The 21,532-nt window shown below is 34.6% G+C and overlaps 1 protein-coding gene and 1 long non-coding RNA gene across 2 annotated transcripts; one reads left to right on the forward strand and one right to left on the reverse strand.

Annotated features, from left to right (window-relative positions):
• Positions 1–1,413: 1,413 nt before the first annotated feature.
• On the reverse strand, positions 1,414–8,027 carry LOC127871424 (uncharacterized). The gene is made up of 3 exons (XR_008045330.1): positions 7,819–8,027; positions 6,223–6,340; positions 1,414–5,801 (listed from the first exon to the last, which is right to left on the reverse strand). It is a non-coding gene; the product is annotated as an uncharacterized LOC127871424 (long non-coding RNA).
• Positions 8,028–8,309: 282 nt separating this feature from the next.
• On the forward strand, positions 8,310–21,388 carry LOC127871422 (microsomal glutathione S-transferase 3-like). Its single transcript, XM_052414342.1, has 7 exons — positions 8,310–8,471; positions 15,247–15,393; positions 16,244–16,311; positions 16,599–16,656; positions 16,988–17,060; positions 17,274–17,392; positions 21,166–21,388. Exons 2-6 carry the CDS (start codon positions 15,259–15,261, stop codon positions 17,381–17,383), a joined length of 444 nt encoding a protein of 147 aa, XP_052270302.1. The 5' UTR covers positions 8,310–8,471; positions 15,247–15,258; the 3' UTR covers positions 17,384–17,392; positions 21,166–21,388.
• The last annotated feature ends 144 nt before the right edge of the window (positions 21,389–21,532 follow it).

Here is a 21,532-nt window from a genome sequence, read left to right on the forward strand (position 1 = left end):
GTATTTAAATATTTTGTTAATAATTATTAATAACTTACCAAGGTCCTAAACTCTTCATCGTTCAGCTCTAAGTCTCTAATAAGATGGTAGTATGTACCGTAATTTTGACGGTTTCTTATGATGGCACGTGACAAGTACCTATGTCTGCGTTTCCGTCTACTAACTTGCAATGCTGCCGCAGCATAAAAAATGTGTGCTCTTCTAATAACGACATCCTAATCCAAGTACCACCACGTTTGGAATGAGCTTTTTACACGGAAAGGCTTAAATAATAAGCGGATGCATGGATACACTCCGTGTCCGTATACGGAACGCGGACACGGAACGCGGACCCGGAGCGCGGACACGGATGCATGGAAACCCGGCCTAATCCGTCCGTCTGTTCATTCGTCAATTCGCTAATCCGTCCGTTCGTTCGTTCCTTCGTACGTCCGTCCCTTCGTTCATTCGTCCGTCGGTCCGTACGTTCGTGCGGCCTTTCGTTCGTACATAACATAACATGAACTTTGTTCAGTCTGTGCGTCAATGTCACCTATCAGCCTTATCGTTACTGTCTCTCATAACGCCCCACTGTGGTGTGGTCTTATGTCAAATATATCTATCTTGGTCTGATGTGCGGATGTAGTATCTTTAAATGCGGCACATGTAATACAATAATTAATTCAAGCACTTACACTTAACAAAAAAAAACACGATATTTCTTTATTTCCGTTATCAGTTTAAAAATGATGGTATTACTAAACAGTAAAACAGATTAATGCACTTGGCCGCTAGATGAATAATGTTATACAATTAGTCTGGGCAAATTTATTATTTCAAAACATTTTTAGTTGGCAATGTTATTCACGTCCAATAAATTCATCAGTTCTTCTTATCAACCAGATGCCTGTTGTCTGCTACTGTTTCTTATCATAATTGTATATATTACAATACACCATCAGCGGCCGAGCGCAGAATACTGCGCTTGGCCGCTAATTTTTGTTGTGTGGATTGCATCAAATTAAAGGTCAAATTCCGATTAAGTGCGCGTGCCATTGAACGTTAAGTTAAGCGAGAGATGGGAATTAAATTACCGTACACATAATTAAGAACTGAAACTATTCTGTCAGCTTGATTTATAAATCATGTTTCATCGCGCCAATATATTCATTATTTCAAAAATTGTGTATAAAAGCAAAACGATTGAAATTATGTCCGAAACCCAGCTTTTCACATAAAATGACCTTGAACATAACGCCAGCAGACCCGATTGAATACACCTCATTTATTCCAATCAGGTAAATAACAAATACAATAATAAAACAGGGGAAGTCTACACTGTGTATTAGCAACCTGCTGTGATGATCCCTATCTTGTCAGCTCAATACACAGGCACCTGGCTACCGTACTGGAAAAAACGATGAACTGCCAAAATAACTGATTTCATTTATTGCTAAACTGTTGTGTACATTTTAAATTAACAACGAGAATGGATCAATATCACCGTTGCACATTTTAATTAATTTCACAGTAATCTGTTCTTTAAATAGTGATAGCCTAATGAAAGACGGCGCTAATAAAGAATAAAGTGTGAAGGTGGATATTAAGAAATAAGATCCATTTTCGCATGACACTGGCAGTATAGAATGTAGTCTTATATAAATAAAACACATTTAAGACATGGATGAAAGATAAATAAGACACATTTGAATCTCTCATTTCTTAAAAAAAATAAGCACGTAGTCCAAAATAAATAAGATACGTTTAAGAAACAGAAAAAAATAAATATAACATACATTTGCATATTTCATTTCTTAAAAAAAGCTCGTAAATCTGAAGCAATACATTTATTTCTTACACATTATTCTAAAAGTCGACAGACAACATAAGTTCAATGAGGGAACCACAATTAAATAAGATCCATTTTCGCATGATACTGGTCTAACGAATTTTTCAAACATTCAATTAATAGAGAGCAATATCTGGCTGTCATCATCGAACCTAAATTTGGTTGCAATGGAAGTCAAAATTGATGTGTAATGTTTTGTTTTTCAACTTCTTGCTCCAGAAAATGTTTTTTATTTACTTTCTCCATGTACATTAGTTAGTCCGTTTTAGCGTTATGATTAACTCAACAATAATGGTGAATTGAGTGTTTTTATCAAAGTTGTAACATTATGCAGTTCATAAGGAAGACGTTATACGAAATCTAGCAAAATAACGGCGCACAGACATTTCACTTAACAAACGTAGTAGGTGTACGTTTCGGCGGCTACTGCGTCTGACTGCACTAAAATAATTACGCTTTAATATCAAATGATCAATTATATTCAAGTCACATAGAAGCCGCTCATATTTTATTGAGACGCAAGGTAAAGGGTGTTATAAATGGGCTTCAGTTATCTGAATCCGTACCTATGTTGTCCGAAGATAAGAGTCACTGGAATGTGGAAAAATTAATGGAACCAGTAACACAGCCTGCTTGCCAAATTCACTACACCCATAATTACCATTGGGTCGTGTCGATTTTGCATGATAATCAAATATTTCTATTGGACAGCTTAGGTAACGATCGTTCTAGAGACAGATTAATACCACATGGCCTTCAAATACAACTTTCAGTATTATATGGTAAAGACAAAGAATACATAGATATCACAATTCCGACCGTGATGAAACAAAACAATAATGTTGATTGTGGAGTTAATGCCATTGCCTTTGCTACCCAGTATTGCCTCAATAAGCAATTGGAATTCGAAATAATGTTTGATTCTTCTAAAATGAGATCGCACTTGATGCACTGCTTCGAGCAAGAAGAGATATCTCTTTTTCCGGTCACCCAAAAAACGTTAAGTAAACGTAGTATGCTTCACGTGAAACGCGAACGGATAAATAACTACTGTTTGTGTAATCTTCCCGAATGCGTTGACAATATGATTCAATGCGACCGATGTCCTTCTTGGTATCATAGATCGTGTATAAAAATACCATTGGATGTGTCAATGAATGATAAAGTTTTTGTTTGCATTAAGTGCAATGTAACTGACTGCTCAACTGACATACCGACCGCCTCCAATTAATCTAATACCGACTAAATAATTGTCACCGTAAACATAAAAACATCATTTTAAAACGACCACATCAGTCTAGCGCCAGCAAATAAAAATACCAAAAAATCGCGCGATCTATATACTTATACAAAATATAAGTACAATCCTATCACATAGCAGGATTTTGGTGACCGGTTGCTTTCGGTATTATGCCGTACGCCGACTCGCCAACGTCCTGCACTATCTCTACAGGCTAGTGTACATAACATGTGACTTATAATTTAATAGTTGTGCAAAATAACTGTTAATGCATTTCCTTACTAACCTCTGTGTATCTATCCAGTAGTCGAACTCAAAATATCTAGAGTAGGGCGTACCAGTAGGCATTTGTACATAATAAGGATGTTTCAAGTTATGTCAATATTGTTTCAGTATATTTTTTTACTTAATTGTATCATGACATCAAGTTATACTGAAGTCGTAATTCTGCGTAAATTTCTTGTTCTGTACAGTTTTTGAACATTGTTTTTTTTCCATAGTAACGAAGTAATGGTTAGGAGAAATACAAACTTGTTAAAACACTGTCATTTGTTAGACTTGTACTCGCGCGTTTCTGTTATGTTTTGCAGTCAAACCCATGTGTTACTGTCGTGCCATTCCAGTGGTGTCACGAGATTTCGTCAAACTACAAGAATGCTACAGCACGAAGAAAATACCAGAACATTGTGCTCATAATTTTCATAAGACAATTAAATGATTTTCACTTTTTCCATTCACCTATATTTATACTCGAACTGTTATTGTTATTGTTGATGTTTGCTTACAGTTTATACTTAACGATTGTTAGTAGCATATATTACAATATATGTTTGTACTGACCGTATATTTTAATAAGACTAATACTTAAATCCAATAAACTGTTGCTTGTTGTTTTTACAGCTTATTATTAAGTTATCTTTATTGTCGATAATGAGCCTTTGCACACACTTTTTCGAGCCAATGTTTGAAACTTAAACGGAAAAAAACGATCGCTTACATCTAATTTTACTTTGATTGTTCGTGTGTTCATACTGTTAAATGACAAATGGTCGATAAAGTGAAGTAAGATCAACAAATAATACCCACTGTAAGAACGTGACCGTCGCGTTTAAACGTGAACTCAACGAACGTTTCTATTGTGGTTCGCGAACGTTATCTACATCGTATGCGTTAAAACAATTTCTATCAATAACTGCATTAACCAAAATTAAAGTAATATTTTCATAAAATTATAATAGTTGATGACTTATTATGCATTTTTCAAAGAACAGAATTTAAAACAAAGTACATGCATTTTTCAAAGAACAGAATTTAAAACAAAGTACATTAAAAAAATCTTCGTTTATATGTTGCTTTGAACCAAAACAAGAATCATTTGTGGCTCGGCACGAGATAAGGACACCACCATCTTGTCAAGAGATGACTTCTTCATTATAAAAGTGCAAAATCTGACAAATTAAAATCCGAAATTTTAGCTCTGACTTCTCAATAGGGACGAATTTGTGACACTTTTTATGTTTACTATTTAACACCGATTTTGATTAAAAGCAAAACAAGTATCATGTGTGGCTTGGAACGAGATCAGGACATCACCATCTTGTCAAGAGATGACTTCTTCATTATACAAGTGTAAAATCTGACACATTATAATCTGAAATTTGCGCTCTGAATTCCCAGGTGGGGACGAAGTTGCGACACTTGTGATGTTTAGTCTTTAACACCGTTTTCGCAAATTTTGTCAATAAAAGCCAAACGATTTTATGATATGCAGTGCATGTAATGACCAACCTTATGACTGTTAGCCTCGCCACAAATGCCGTTGTAAATGGTTAAACTGCTTAACACGTACATTGGGCCGCAAAATGTAACAGGCAAAAAAAACATAATGATATCATGGATGAAATGAAAAGACAAATCCAGCGTATTTCATAAAAAAATAAGATGATTGAAAGGCCATTACACATAACATAACAAGGTATGTGTTTGTAAAACACAATACACAATGTCCCTTTTTGAGCGATTTTGACCCATATATTTGACCTTTGACCTTGAAGGATGACCTTGACCTTTCACCACTCAAAATGTGCAGCTCCATGAGGTACACATGCATGCCAAATATCAAGTTGCTATCTTCAATATTGCAAAAGTTATGATTTTGACCCATATATTTTACCTTTGACCTTGTCGTTTTTGTTAAAAAAGTGTGACATGTGCATAATACACCCCATTTAAAATCAATGGATGCAATGTAAAAAAGTACATTAGTCACAGGGAGCTAGAGACAGACAGATTTGGAAACTAAAACAAGCAAATTCATTGACAATGTGTAAACAGTGCTGAGTGAACATAGAATTTCTTGTATTCAAAAGCTTGTGCAGAAACAACATAACATTTCTACATTATATTCCCTTAAAATACTTTATCATGCTTAATATTCATAATTATGGATGAAAGGCTGATTAAAAAACAGACACAAGATATACATCAATGCCATTATAACCACATATTCACCCTTACAAAAAAAACTGTATTTTTAAATTCTTTGATGAAAACTGACCTCTTAAGTCTTCAATTAAATACTTGATATGTTAAAAAGGTCCATCACAAGACAATTACTAGGCAATACATGTATATAGTCCGTGTTACCACCCACACACAGCTCAAACTGACGGTTAGATGTAAACATGGTAAGGTAAGGTTGCACCAGGATCTGCCAGGTTCATTTGTGAAGATCTGCAATGAAAATATATAACAATGACTGATAATTTATGACTGCAACGTTCCACAAACACATCAATAATACATCAATACAGTGGTAACCACATGTTATTTTTCCCTTCATTGTTGTTTTTCTTATTGAACTTAATATTTGTAAAAATAACACAACACATTATTAATCAAATGATACACTGTTATCAACATGAAAATAAGATTTTTGTTTTGTACATAATTTTATTTCTGTTCCCTCCAGATATGCATAGTGAAAAGAGCTAAGGCATTTTTGTTTAATAAATTCTGTTAGTTTTTATCTAAACATCCGCATACCATGGATAAGATAATCAATAAATCATATGTTGTTTTTCCTAATGGAAAAAATAGAATAAATAGTAAACACAAATGAGGTAAACAATACATGGTGTGAGTCATACCATACCTGCTAATTACAGTGTAAGCACATCTTTTGGTACTATGTCATTATTCCCAATCAGTATGTTATGATGTGGATCAGCTTTGGACACATGCCCCTACATGTATATCATTGGAGTTCTTCACTGAAACAACAAGATACAGGCCTTAATAAAATTATTGCAAAATATATATGTGTGGTTTTAATCATATTTAAACATAATATATTACAAATAAAAAAAATGCCCGCACAAGTATTGAATCTGGTAACAATCTTACCAATATTCCAAAACATATGAGCAGACAACCTTTAAATTGTCTAAAACTGGAAACTATAGTCTCTAAAGTGACTTCCAAATTTGTGTTGTTCTACATTTTTTATTTCTTTTTTGTTTTAACGAATCATTATCTTTGCGCATCACTGCTTTAATTTCAACTTGATCATGAACACTTAATTGACATTGATAACGCATTCATTAGTCCTTTCAGTGTGGGAACCAAATTTTGAAGGCCTTTGCAAACAGTTTGGATCCAGATGAGACGCCACAGAACGTGGCGTCTCATCTGGATCCAAACTGTTTGCTATTCTGATAGAAATGCTAATTGTAGAATTTCAGCAGACGACATTTTAGCAGACGACAAATTTCCCAGCATGTAAAGGGTTAATTCTGGTGTTACAAATAGAATTGCGATTGCTTTCAGTCCATTACAGGATTGCACACAGATTTTTAACACAAATTTTATAATACATGTACAGTCAAGTTACCATTACCGGATCAGTAGCGTAATAAAGTTGTTCTGGTGAAAAGCAATAAATGTTTTGAGACTTCTTTTACATCAGTTTGATTAAATATTACCTTTGCTCGCTGATTCAGCATATAGTCTTATTTTTAAACGCAGGCAAAATGTATTTGTGATACCATTTTTTCGCTGCAGAATTCATGCATTAACAGATCAGTTGTAGCCATAACGGATCACGTGATCGAAACCACTCAGGGGGCTTCTACCACGCTATTTGAACTGTCGAAACATGAACTGTGTTGTTTACAATGCCCAAATTACATTGCCAGTTGTAAATTATATTCATTTGTTTTTGTTATAATTGTTTTCTATATGTGATTGAAAATGCTGTGTTCAAAATATCATCCAAAACTGACAAATATTTATCGGGAAGCGCATTCTTGAACATGAAAGTGATCCTCTATGGGTAATGATCCGGTAATGGTAACTTGACTGTATCTACTACAACCTAATTCCATATTCATTTGACAGTCTTTCAGCTATCAATTGATCAACAGTTCTACAATCATCTTAAAAATAAATCAAGTGAAAGTAGAAAACATTGAAAAGCATATAAGCACTAAAATGTATCAAAGATGTGTTACTACAGTTGATGTCATTATAAAATCGTATAATAAGAAATGATTTGACAGATAAATTGTGAAGCGTTTTAGATTTTGACAACTGTGTAACCGACAGAAATATCCGCTAAAATCGTCATTATGAGAGCCAATACGTCTCATAAACACGTTATGATTGATGAAATATATTCTTTTTACAGGAAATGTTTTTCCACATACTACTTCTTGAAGCAAACAAACTGAAAATCTATGAAAAAATATACCTTGGAAAAATCCAGAAAGTTTATCCGAAAATTAACAATGTTGATCTGCCATTCCATGCCCTACTGTTTTGATTGTTATATTAACTTAGGTTAATCTACACCATAAAATATCAAAATAAAAAAGGTAAACATCAATATTTAAGTATCCATCGTGTATTTTTAACATCAAAAAATAAAATTAAAATAACTAAACCATAATAAACACCATAATAACGGACAGCGATTACCGTCTGCAATTTCCTTCTTTGTTCATATCGTATGCAGTTTTCAACGTTATCTATATTGTATGCAAATTCCGTAAGCGTTTTAGTGAGACCCGGCATGGGAGACACAGACCCACAGAACAGAGGATTGTGCAGATCAGGAGTTAGACGCTCTAGCCGCCTTCTGCGTGGGTTCAAAAGGTACCGAATGCGACGGAGGTTCCGTAGTTTAAAGTTTAAAACATGCCTTCGAGTCAACTATGTGTAAGTACAGCCCTACATGAAACGATTATTTAGTATGCCGTAACCTGCACACCCGAACGTTACGAAAATTGACCCCCCCCCCTGCATTTCACTTCCGCTTGAGGCTAAATATTTTGCAATTGTCGACCTTCACAAGTAACTTGAAAGACACTCGTTTCTCGTGCTTTGTTTCTAGCTTGGGCACATGTAAGTATTAGACACACACTTTTTGCATTTAATTATAGTCCAATAATTATGTGTATGTTGGTACATAGGCTTCGAGTTTTCCTTCTCTATAATGAAAATGTAAAAGCCACTTTTGTTTTGAAATTCGGGGGAAAAATTACTTAAAGTCCTTAGGAATTTTGCCCATCATCTGCAACTGAACGAATAAACTTAGCTCTGAAACAGATTATTTCAAGCAAAAAGTAATGAACAACAATTTTAAATGGGTTTGGGAATTAGCCTCAAGGTACCAATTCACGAACGAAAACAATTCTCGAACGATTTTTATAAATTATAAAATTTACTCACGTGGAATCGATGAATTTGAAATCGGGTCCTAGTTAAAGTAAGTCCAATTTGAACACATTCTACTTGCAAGCTTCCATTTTGACAGCCTCTTCTTCTAGTTGCAATAATTCAACTCTCAGCTTTATAACCCAAGGCGTTGCTGAGAGTTGCAATGCGCTCTCTCTTGTCCATGGGTGCAAAATGTTATCAACAATGCAAGTGTTAAGAAACGCTGAAACTTCAAGATCTTATTAAAGTTTACCTGTCTCAACCACGAACCCGTCCAAATGGTACCATTAAAGCAAAAAATAATTGCTTTTTATTGACTTAGTTTTTCTTTCGTACGCTGTATCCGCCATATTGGAAAATTGACCCAATATTGGTTAGGTCCCAGTTCAACAATATTTTGTACGTCTGGTTATGTGATGGAGCCTATTAAAGTCCATAACAATGTGTGGTATTCAATACAGAAATCACTGTTTCAAATTAATTCATAAACATGTCAGCGAGAAAAGTGTGTTGAAACAACGTCGTGTTTTTATAGGGTGCATGCAAAGGATAACATCCGTAGGTTGCCATTCAAGTAAATTTAACATATTCATTATTTTCCTCAATTTGTCTCGAACGACGTCTGTTTAGTGAAGCGCACGGATTCTGTGCGCTGAACTGCACCCATGTTTAAGAAGGGGTGCATATGGACTCCAAGAGCTGCCATAGCAAAAATTATCAAAGGCTCTGGGAGTCCGTTTATATGGACTACCACTTCTTCGTAAATGCAACTGCAGACAAACATTCATTGAACCAAGTAAAATTTTAATATTTGACCAGGTAAATGTCTGATTAATTCAGTTAGATCATTATAAGTCATCAAAATGTTTTGTTCTATAAGATTCTAACAATATGAGCAATGTTTTCATTCACCTTTTAGGCTTTTTACTACCTTTCACTTTGTTAACAACTGTAAAAATACGCGAATTACATTCTTGACCTTGCCCTGTTTTCAATTTTTATTTAAATAGATTAGGTTGCAAACAACTAAGTTGTTTTATGATAAATCCGTACTGAAGCCAACTCATTACTCGGTACCATTCAACCACATTTATTGAGAATCATTTTATTCATATATACAGAGGCGTCAGAGCTGGGGGGGCAGCCGCCCCAATATTTTCGGCAAAAATGAAATTTCGGCAAAGATCTTTTTTTATTATTTTAATACCTTAATATCTTTACCATGAAGCAATGTTATCACGCTATCGCAGTTATGACACGTGTATTGTTGATTGTTATCATCCGCCCGTGGTTATGTACATGTCAATTATGTTGTTAAATGATCTTCTCTTTTATAACGATAATCCCTTTACGCCAAGTCACACATGAATTTTTCCAGTATAAGGAAACAGGGATGTCTACATTTGGACAATTTTAAGTGTGATGACCTTGTGGTACCTATATGGTTATGGCCAGTGTTCAGTATTCAATGTAAAAATGACCTTGTGGTACCTGTATGGTTGCCGGTCAGTGTGAAAATTAAAAAGCAACTATATAGACAAATTACCATAATTGATTGCGATAGTGTTGCATTTGATTGTCCTGTGATATTTTAGTTGTATGTTTCATGCGACATGGTAATATTGTTACTGTACATACATGTATAAACAAATTAAACATACATCAAATTAAACTTAATACTAGCATCTTAATTTGACTTTTAGCAGTTTAGATAGTATTGACGTTACATGATCCCTTTTGTTGTGTCGCCTGCTGCAAAGTACAAACTGCGACATATAGGGATCACTTCTCCATGGTCTGTCTGTCATTCAGAATATGCCTGCAAAAGACGTGTATAAGGTCAGGTATCAGGCATAAAAAGGACCAGAATTCGCCATTTGCTGCTAAAATTTGAAAAAATTTCCGGGGGAGGCCGCCGCCAACGGGAGGGGAATACCCCTCCCATACCCACCCCCTCCGCTGCCCCAATGTCAAGTTGCTTCCGACGCCCCTGAAATATAATACATCTATTTAGATTTTCTTTTTTTTCTTTTAGACAAATGACACGAAAAAAATCAAATAAATACTCAGTCTGTGCTCTACAAGCAGTAGTTAGAGAAGTCAAAAAAACTTTAGTATAAATCTTTTGATTAAATGAACAAAATATATTAGTAATGATTATCCACGTCAGTTGCAATGTAAATGAATTTATTTTACCAGTTTATGTGTGTGTTGCAAATGTCCGATGGCTTGCTTGAGTGAACGCTCGATAATTGGTTCCAAATCGGTTGCAAAATGTAAACAGAACCAACTTCATTTGACCAACAGTAAGGTCGAGTTATTAACACTTGTTTTCTTTACATTTTATAGTTTCAGAAAGAGAAGTCTTTTACCTGAAATATCAGCTTAAATTATTTTTAAAAAATTGAAACAGTTTGACAAATTAAATAAAATCGGCAAAAAATCGTTCAAGAATTGGTACCCTGAGGATAGGTAGATGCATCTCAGCAATTAAAAAACCCATCTACATGATATTGGTAATTTGGGGTCAAATAAGGAAAATTACATGCAAAACAATCTTAAATGGGGAACACTAGAGTCGTGAAATCTTCAGATTGGGGATTATAAAACTTTTACTGTGGCTGCCTCATGTACTTAATAAATAGCTTTAAAGGGATCTTTTCACGGTTTGGTAAATTGACAAAATTGAAAAAAATTGTTTCAGATTCACAAATTTTCGGTTTAGTTATGATATTTGTGAGGAAACAATATTACTGAACATTTGCCATGGTCTAATATAGCCATTATATGCATCTTTTGACGATTTAAAAACCTAAAAATTATAAAGCGTTGCAACGCGAAACGATTGAATAATTTGGAGAGTTCTGTTGTTGTCGTTTAAATTTGTGAAACTACGAAGATTGCATATATAAAGTATAAAATACGCGTCTTATGTATGCTTGGCAGGATAGCTCAGTTGGCTTATGCGTTTTTACTTCAGGTTTCCGGGGGTCACTGGTTCGAGCCCTGCCGCAGGCTACTTTTTTTTCCTTTTTAAAATTTTATATTTGATTTTTTACTGGAGCTTTTAAAATTTCATGTTTACATTTATCAATATAAAGCATTTAATGACAAACTTCAAAACACGCCAGGGTCACTGGTTCGAGCCCTGCCGCAGGCTACTTTTTTTTCCTTTTTAAAATTTTATATTTGATTTTTTACTGGAGCTTTTAAAATTTCATGTTTACATTTATCAATATAAAGCATTTAATGACAAACTTTAAAACATGCCAAAGTCTGTGAAAAGGCCCCTTTAATACTTAAATAGTTAGTGTCAGGTGTCAGGAGTACAATTTTATAGCTGTTGACCGGTGGTCAAACAAGCTAGCTAAGTCAACTGGACCAAACAAAAAATCAGTGGATCACCTTTTTATTGTATTTCATTTCAGTATCACCTGTATACATTTATTTGTTTCAGAACACTGAACAAACACCCATACTGATTTGTGTCAATAATTTCAATAACTCAGAGCAATATTTGTTTACTTAGATATTTCGACTATATCAGTTAGTCTTCATCAGGGATGTGCTGGTCAGTTGAGCGAGTCACGTTACGTAGAATGGTCATGTGAAACTAGGAGAGAATTGTACACTGGCAGAAGTTCCAGCCCCTCGTCCTGGTTTAGGGACAGTCTTAGTTGTTTGATGTGAATTGCCTCTTTGGCTGGCCGTTTGATGTGCGAGTCCTCGGATGAAGACTATGTGATAAAGTTGAAATATTGGAGTAAGCAAATATTGCTCTGTGTTATGGAAATTATTGACCCAAATGATGAATCCAGAGCAAGAGAACAACCTTCATAGTTGCACCCATACTAAGTTTATATGTGTTTAATATAAATTACATAAAACACGAGACAAGAGTATTTTTCATTAATAAGATTAAGACAGACTCAAACTCTGATTGACAATCTAGATGGAAACAATAGTGTCCTCAAATAAAGCCATGTAAGCATTAAACACTTAATTTTTTATTTGAAAGAATGCCTTCATGCCAAAGTATATTATTTTATGCTTGCAATTTTCATTCATTATAATAATAAATTATTGAACTCTCTTCTCACTGTAACATTAGTTTAAAAAGTTCTTAATTTGAGTATTTTTTGCAGTGAAAATAAAATCTTCTTTTATTGAATCTGTTGAGTTGTGCATACCATGTATCAGCTGTCATCTAAGCCCAAAATGTCTGGTAGAATAAACTTTGTTTGGCAAATTTAGGAAAGGTTTCCATGACAACAGATAACAGCCTATTCTGAGCTATTTTAATCAAACAATGTTTGGGCATATAATTTAATATACTATTGTTAGCCAAGTACCGTACATTTGCGGCCATAAGTCTACCTCGGCCATAAGTCGAGGGGTATAATGTGGCTAGAAAAACTTGGTTTTTTGCCTTGACTCTGCCATAAGTCGGGGGGTAAATTTCCTCAATATCTCAGACATGTTTAAGTGACCTTTTAGTCATGGTTCTGAGGGCTTTTGCACTGGCAGTTGACATTTTTTGGGATATTAATAATAAGGATATATTTAAAACGAAACATTCAACGTTTCAATTATTTATTATCACGAAAAATATATTTTATTGTTCAAAAATCATAATAACATATCATTGATTATTTCGAACTTAATTTTTATTTCACAAATCAAAATTAGTTTCCCATTTAACGTAATAACTTTCAGCGTTTATATGATGAGCAGATATTTTTGTATTAAAGTGTTAGTGCTATTGATGTGAAAATTCGTTAAAATCTTGAACGCAGAAATGCATTGTATGGTCAAAATAATTGTAACTTGCTCTCAAATAATCAAAAACGCTTTCGCCATTATGCATGAAACACGTGAATTTACCAACACTCGCATCGCTCGCTATTCGACTGTTATATACATATTCGTAAATCACGAGATACCCGAGGAATATTTTCTGCATTCTGGAAAAACGTCTTATCTAATAATACTAAGCAGCTAATCGAAAGTAATTGTGTATTTAATGTGTCCAATTACACTTTTTAATAATCCAGGGTGAGTGCGTAATATTATTATAATCAAACAATGAATGAAATCATCACTCAGATTAGATCTATTGATTTACGAAACAATTATGCATAAATTGTGGGACAGTTGTGAATAAATCAACGAAACCACACCTTCATCCAATAAAAAAATATACCATGTGAAGTTGAACAATAGCGATTGGTTAAAGGCGTATCCAACGACAGAGTAATTAATTTTGATTGGTCAGAAGTAGTTTGTAGCAGAACCGTTGTGCATTAACGGATAACTATTTTAGGTGTGACGCAATAAAGAATACACTTTACACTCTGATCTTAGTCAAAAGGCCGAGAAGCGATAATTGGTGGCATAAAGACACCTGCATCTGTTGACAGTTTGTATTTACACGGATTAACTTTAAATGGGTACAAGTGTCAGCAGTCGATTTTCTATTGTTCTTAGCAGACAACGGACGATGTATCAATAGACAAATTGCTATGTATAAATTTCGCCACTTTACCGTACGTCACAAATGTTTAATATTTTCGAAGTTATTTTTACATGCTTTAATTTGGACTTATAACGAAGATTAATGAATTAAAAACCAATGTAAACATGCAGTATTTTGTTATCGGCGGACATTTAAGTAAAAGACGAGTCGGCCTTACCGTAAACAGTCATCATTCCTCCGCTTCAGAGATTTATTACTTTAAAAAAAAACGGCACAGAAATATGTGTTTTTTTAAATTTTTATTTAGTACCTCATCCATAAGTCGAGTTGACTTTTAAAGTCAATTTTGGGAGCGTTTTTAGGTCGACTTATGGCCGCAAATTTACGGTATGTTATTTATGTTTAGAAAAAAAGTATAGTTTAACAAAATTTACCTGGTTATAATGAACTAAATTAGAGTAAGTTAGACACTGTGATTGTTTCCTATATTTACATATGGTTGTGTTTTTGCACATCTGTCTTAATGGATTTTTATGTATTTCAGTACAGAAACAAATATTTATAATATTGTTTCTTTTATTAATTCACATATAAAGGTCACTGCCAGGTCCAAATAAGATTGTTTTAGAAAATAAGAATTTTATTATGCTTATCAATGATAATGAATTCCCCTTTTGTCTCAACCATTTAGATACTTATTTTTACGCATTTGTAGTTCTTTAGAAAGTTGCATTTAATGAAAAACCTTTCTTATTAAATTCAAGTTTTAAAGGCTTCATTTCCAAACCTTATACTGATGAGCAGCAAACAGCATGTGTTATCGCAGACTGTTCTGGTTTTATGCTGTTTCACATAGCCATTTTCACTTAGTTTCTAAGTGGGAAAGGGTTTAACCTCTCGGTCTTAACGGCCCTGCCACTTTTCTCCCTTAGATGAAAGAAAAGAGTAGATGTTAGATTTTTATAATTAACATGTTTGTTTAAGAACATCCCAATCATGACTCTGTCCAAGTTTGCTGACACATTGCCAGAAGGATTTGGCTATGTTCTCCTCACTGGTGTTGGAAGTTTATTTGTGAACATGTGGATGGCTATCAATGTTGGAAAGGCAAGGAAACAGTATGAAGTGAAGGTAAATACATTAATTATCGTAAATCTGTTTCATACATTTAATCTTTGCACACAGATTTAAGTTGAAATTGTTAATGTTTTTATGCTCTCTGTTGGACTGTCCAGCTGGCTGTCATTCTCTTTTCGTTTTTTCCCAAACATTTTCAGGTATTTTACATGAATTTTGGCATGTGTGTCTTCCTGCATTACTTACAGATCAAATTTGAGTGTTTGCCAGTCCAATGTTTTTGGGGAATTCAAATTACTGGGTTTGGACTTACGATTTTCTCTAGATCAATTTTGTTTTTAATACTTTCTGCCAAAACACTTGCAGATACATGTTGTATTGAGTTTAATTCTTTAATATTTTTGGTGTGTGAGTCTACCTACAGGACTTACAGATTAAGTGTGAGTTATTTTTGAGGAAGTGACAGGCTTTCTACTGATGTTTTTCAGAACCTTCAATAGATACATATATATAGCTGCTGTGCGGCTATAACTTGTAAAGAGGGTATTGTGTTTCACAAACACAACTCTTTTTAATGACATGAACATAATTTAAGACATAATTTTGGATTAAGCTTTCAGCAAATATATATTTTACTTTTAATAGATAAGAATTAAACAATATAGGTGTTATCTCAAGTGGTTTAATATCCATGCATCAGTAGTCTAGAACAGACCATCTTTCAATAACCTGAATTCTAACATGAACTGATGAACATTGGTCAATTCAAATTAGATTTGTATTTTTCTGTGCTGTTCTCTGTTAGGGCTTTTAATTGATAGTTTGGTTCTTTTTCTTTAGCACTGTCATGTAAAAACATGAACCAAATGATGACATTAATTCATGTGCAATTCTTGTGTTGTAGTATCCACAACTCTACCACTCTGAACCGATGCACAAGTTCAATTGCATTCAGCGGGCACATCAAAACAGGTAGGTTTAGCAGGGGTTTAAACTAATAAAAACAAGAATCTCTCCAACATTGTATATCAGTACAATGAATAAATGTTGTGTCTAAAGGCTCGAAGAAAGTCATGGGTTACAAACTGTCATATTAATGTGATATAACCATGGGCGTGAATGCATGCATGTGCATTTTTTTATATGGTAGTTAAGTGTTAATCCATGTGTTTTGAATTTGCTTCACTGAGTTTCTTAAGACCTGTACATTGTGAATTGATTCATTATGTTACTGACTTCCCTGTATGTTGACCCTTCAGTCTTGAGAACCAGTCAGGCTTCCTGCTCCTGCTGTTCACCAGCGGACTACAGTACCCCGTATGTATAGCATGTGCAATAATTACAGTGGCAATGATGTTTCAATTGATTAATAAACAGCAATTGTATTACGCATGGTTCATTGGAAATATTAAACATACAGTGAATAAACAATACTAATTTAAATTGTATTTAAAAATATATATTGGATATATAACGGTATGCATAAAATTTTGAATAATTTTTAATGATGTTTGCCTAAAATACCTCAATACACATATCTTGGAGTATATTGACTATATCCTCTTAGATCTTTTGACAAGTGATACACATGTTCTCTATTTTATGCAATAAACATGAACTATTAAATTCATACAATTGTGTTCTGCAGAAAATCTCTGCAGCTGCTGGCGCTGTATATCTGGCCGGAAGGATTGTTTATGCCCTTGGATACTACACTGGTGGTAAGTGTGCTTTTTGATACTGGCCAATAGTTGATTCTCTGTCTAGATCTTATGAAAATATCAAATATAAACTTTTGGATCCTGATCTATGCTAGGGTGTGTAGAAGAATGTATGCTTGCAGATGTACATTTTTACCTTAAATACATACTTGTTTTTACAACATGTGCATATAAATTGTTTATGTTTAGAATTCAATGTTGAGAGATTTTCAGATCCTGAAAAACGCAGATATGGAGCCTTTCATCACATTGGTGAGATAGTCTTGTTAGGAGGAACCATTTCCCTGGCATTCCGTGTGCTCAAGTGGTGGCCATACCATTAAAAACATCAGGTGAGGATTGTACAGATACGAGACCTCTTACTTGTTTACACTATCTAATTGCTCGTAAACGCAATACACAGTGTACAAATACTGATTTACTTAGCATAAATGTAAACAAAATGAAAGTTCTGCTAGGAGATAGCAGGAATAAACATTTGGTCCTCTATGGAAAGGAACTATTGCCAAACGGTGAGAGAGCCAAATTAATGTACATGGTAAAAACACTGATGCATAGTGAACAAAACCCAATGCACAGTTTACAAAACCCAATTCAAGGTGAATAAAGTCTAATGGATAGTGTATTAAGCCAAATACTATGTGAACATATCCAAGTAAACAGTGCACCAAACCACAATTAACTATTCACAAATGTCTAATATCATTGTTCAAAGCTCAGTTCATTGGGCACAAATGCCTTTTTAAATGCATTGCCAATAAGGTAAAATGTTTTATTAACCAGGTTTTCCAAAGGAAAAAACTGGTTATTAGATTGGCGAATGCGGGCGGGCTGGCTGGCTGGCAGGCGGGCGGAACAAGCTTGTCCAGGCCATAACTTTGTCGTTCATTGTGAGATTTTAAAATCATTTGGCACATTTGTTAACCATCATTAGACGGTGTGTCGCGCGAAAAAATTACGTCAATATCTCCAAGGTCAAGGTCACACTTTGAGTTCAAAGGTAAAAAATAGCCATAAATGAGCTTGTCTGGGCTATAACTATGTCATTCATTATGAGATTTTAAAATCATTTGGCACATTTGTTCACCATCATGGGACGGTGTGTCGCACGAAAGAATCACGTAAATATCTCCAATGTCAAGGTCGCCACGACTAAAAATAGATTCATTTTAAAACAAACTTACAAAGGGGGTTAATTTTGTTTGTTCATTTCAAAAGTTCAGTTTGAGTTGTCTCCCTTTATCAGATTTTTTTTCACAATGAAAACCTGGTTTTGTGACAATTTTGTCCCTTGTTTTTCCTAAATGACTATACTACAAATAGCATTTTAAAGCAAAAAAATTAGAAATGGCGCGGCAGGGGTCGACGCGTATCCCCATGCTGCATGTTTGACCCAGGGGTGCACCAGGGTTGGCAATGTGGCCATGCATAGTTGAGATTGACCGTATTGTCATAAGAGATGTTCAGATCAATTTAAAGTGAATCTGTATAGAAATGAAGAAGTTAATGTAAAATAACATAAAACAAGAGATGTGTTTGTCAGAAACACAATGCCCCCTTCTGCGCCACTTTGATTTATTTAAAAAATAATTATCATTTGGCAGGTTCATTATACTTACCTCCCTTTAAAGCTTCTTACTTCCCTTGGATTTGTTTTTTTACCTTTGTCCTTGAAGGATGACCTTTACATTTCACCACTCAAAATGTGCAGCTCCATGAGATACACATGTATGCCAAATATCAATTAGCTATCTTCAATATTGCAAAAGTTATGGCCAATGCACCATACCGGGGGCATAAAAATGAGTGAAAATCTCTGACCCGGCCCCACCCCAACCACCATAATTTTTTACCCAGGGGTCAGATCAAAATTCCAAATAGTGCAGGGTCGCACATATGCTCATAGCTACCATGTGTGTAAGAATCAAGGTTCTAGTGCTTATAGTGTAGTAGGAGATAGGGGCCAGGACGGACAGACGGCGGAGATAAAAATATCCCCACGCTTTTCAAAAGGCGTGGGGATAACAACACAGTTTCCCATTTGTTGTCAAAACAAATTGATTTTTCCCAAAACTATGACCCCTGTTCCCAATCCAAAAATGGTGAAAAGAAAAGAGACAGTCTTCACCAAGTTCAATGCTCACTCAGTATACAAAGTCTAATGAACCTTTCACACAGGCCAATAAACTGTTAACAAAGCCTTATACACTGTGTACAAAGCCCAATTCACAGGGTACATAGCTGAAAGCAAAGTTTGATTAGCCCTGTGCACATGGCTAAATGTATAGTGCAAAATACTCATTTTCCCATTTGTTTTCAAAACAAAGCCATTTTTCCTAATGCCAAGGCCCCTGGCCCCAGATCAAAAATGGTAAAAACAAAAATGACAGTGCCCAAAGTCCAATGACAGTGCCCAAAGTCCAATGCACAGTGTACAAAGTCTAATGCACCTTGCACCAAGGGAAATTTCAGTGAACAAATCCCAACTCACTATGTAAAAAGCACAATATTCATTTGATTAAGCACTCATTTCAGTGTACATGCACAGTTTAAAACGCCCAAAACACAGTGTAAAAAGCCCAATAAACAGTAAACAAAGCCCAATATGCAGTGTTAAAAACCCAAACCAATGTCTGATAAGCCCTGTGCACAGTGTTAAAGAAGAATGCATTGTGCACAAATACCAATGCAAAGTGGGGCCTAAATTTGCCTTTTCCTTATCACAAAAAGTATATATTTTTCTCAAATGACTGCCTTATATTCCAAATTAAAGGTTCCCAAATATTTTTTAATTGAAATGTTCAGCTCATCTCTTTTTTCAGCTTTAGAAAAAACTTGACAGTTGCGTGCACAAACTCTAATGCAACTTGAACAAATGGCAATGAATAGTGATGAAGCCAACTACTCAGCAAACAAAGCTATATATACAGTGGTCAAAAGCTGATGCACAATGTTCAAAGCCCAAAACACTGTGTTCATATCCCAATGAACACTGAACAAAGCCCATTATGCATTTTATAGAATCTGAACCAGATAAAAAATCTTGTAAGCACTTTTGGGCCACAAGCTGCCAAATTTATGACTCAGTCTTCAGGAAATATGGTCATGTTTATTTTAAGCTCACCTGAGCATGATGAAAAACATGGCTGCCAGTGGGCGGGGCATTTTTCATTGGGCTCTATATGGCTAAAGTAAAACCTTGATAACACTCTACAGGCCACATTTATTGTCCGATCATCATGAAACATGGTCAGAAGACTTGTTCCAATGATATCATGGACGAGTTTGAAAATGGTTCTAGTTGGATGAAAAACATGGCCCCCATGGGGGTGGGGTATTTTTTCCTTATATGGCTATAGAAAAACCTTGTTAACACTCTGTATAGTCACATTTATATTCCCATGTTCATGAAACTTAGTGAGAATTTTTTTATAATGATATCTTGGATGAGTTCGAAAATGGTTCTGGTATCTTGATAAACATGGCAGCCAAGCCAGGGTATATAGCATTTCTCCTTAAATGGCTTTAGTTAAACCTTTAAACAACCTAGAGGTCACATTTATTGTACGATCTTCATGAAACTTTGTCAGAAAATTTATCCAATTGACATATTGGACGAGTTCAAATATTGTTACCGTTGGTTAAAAAACATGACCACTAAGGGGTGGGTCATTTTTCCTTATATGGCTCTATATTGATGAAGTAAAACATTGTAAATACTTTAAAGACCACATTTATTGTCAAATCTTCATGAAACTTGGTCAGAAAATTTGTCCCAATGATATCTTGGACGAGTTCAAAAAATTGTTCTGGTTGGTTGTAAACCATTGCCACGAGGGTGCGGGGCATGTTTCCTTATATGGCTATAGTTAAAACTTCTTAACACATTTAGTCGCTTTTATTTACAATCTTCTTGCAAATTGGTCAGAATATTTGTTTTAATGATATCTTGAAAAAACTAGATCACCTGGTTTTCAAAAATGTGTGTCTATGAACTCTGGTGAGTGTTAAAGGGCCATCAGACCAGCTTGTCTTGTGTTTAAAACGTTATTATTAAACAGGATTTAAGATTATAGTTTCCAATTATTGATTTTCTTTATTTTAGGAAGTGACTTTACAGATGCGGAGACGTCTCCAGTGACATTAGTTAGTGATGTGAAATTTCCAAGGTTGTTAACAACCCGCACCCCAAAGGGGCATTTTTATTTACTGTATACACATTAAATAGTGTGTGCATACATTTTGAAGAAACTCATTTACGTCGAATGCCATACTTTCATGTACTATTATCTTTATACAGTTACTACATTAAATGAAATTACTTTTGAGTGTTATTTTTACAAAGTTTTATATTAAGATATATCATTGTCGAATTATCATCCGAGCATTTGATGTTTTTATGTTTAAAATCTTCATGATCAAAAGTGCATTTTTGCACACGGTATGGCCAAAATGCAAACAATCGTATTTAG

Source organism: Dreissena polymorpha, chromosome 3 (assembly GCF_020536995.1).
Source record: "Dreissena polymorpha isolate Duluth1 chromosome 3, UMN_Dpol_1.0, whole genome shotgun sequence".
Taxonomy (NCBI): domain Eukaryota; kingdom Metazoa; phylum Mollusca; class Bivalvia; order Myida; family Dreissenidae; genus Dreissena; species Dreissena polymorpha.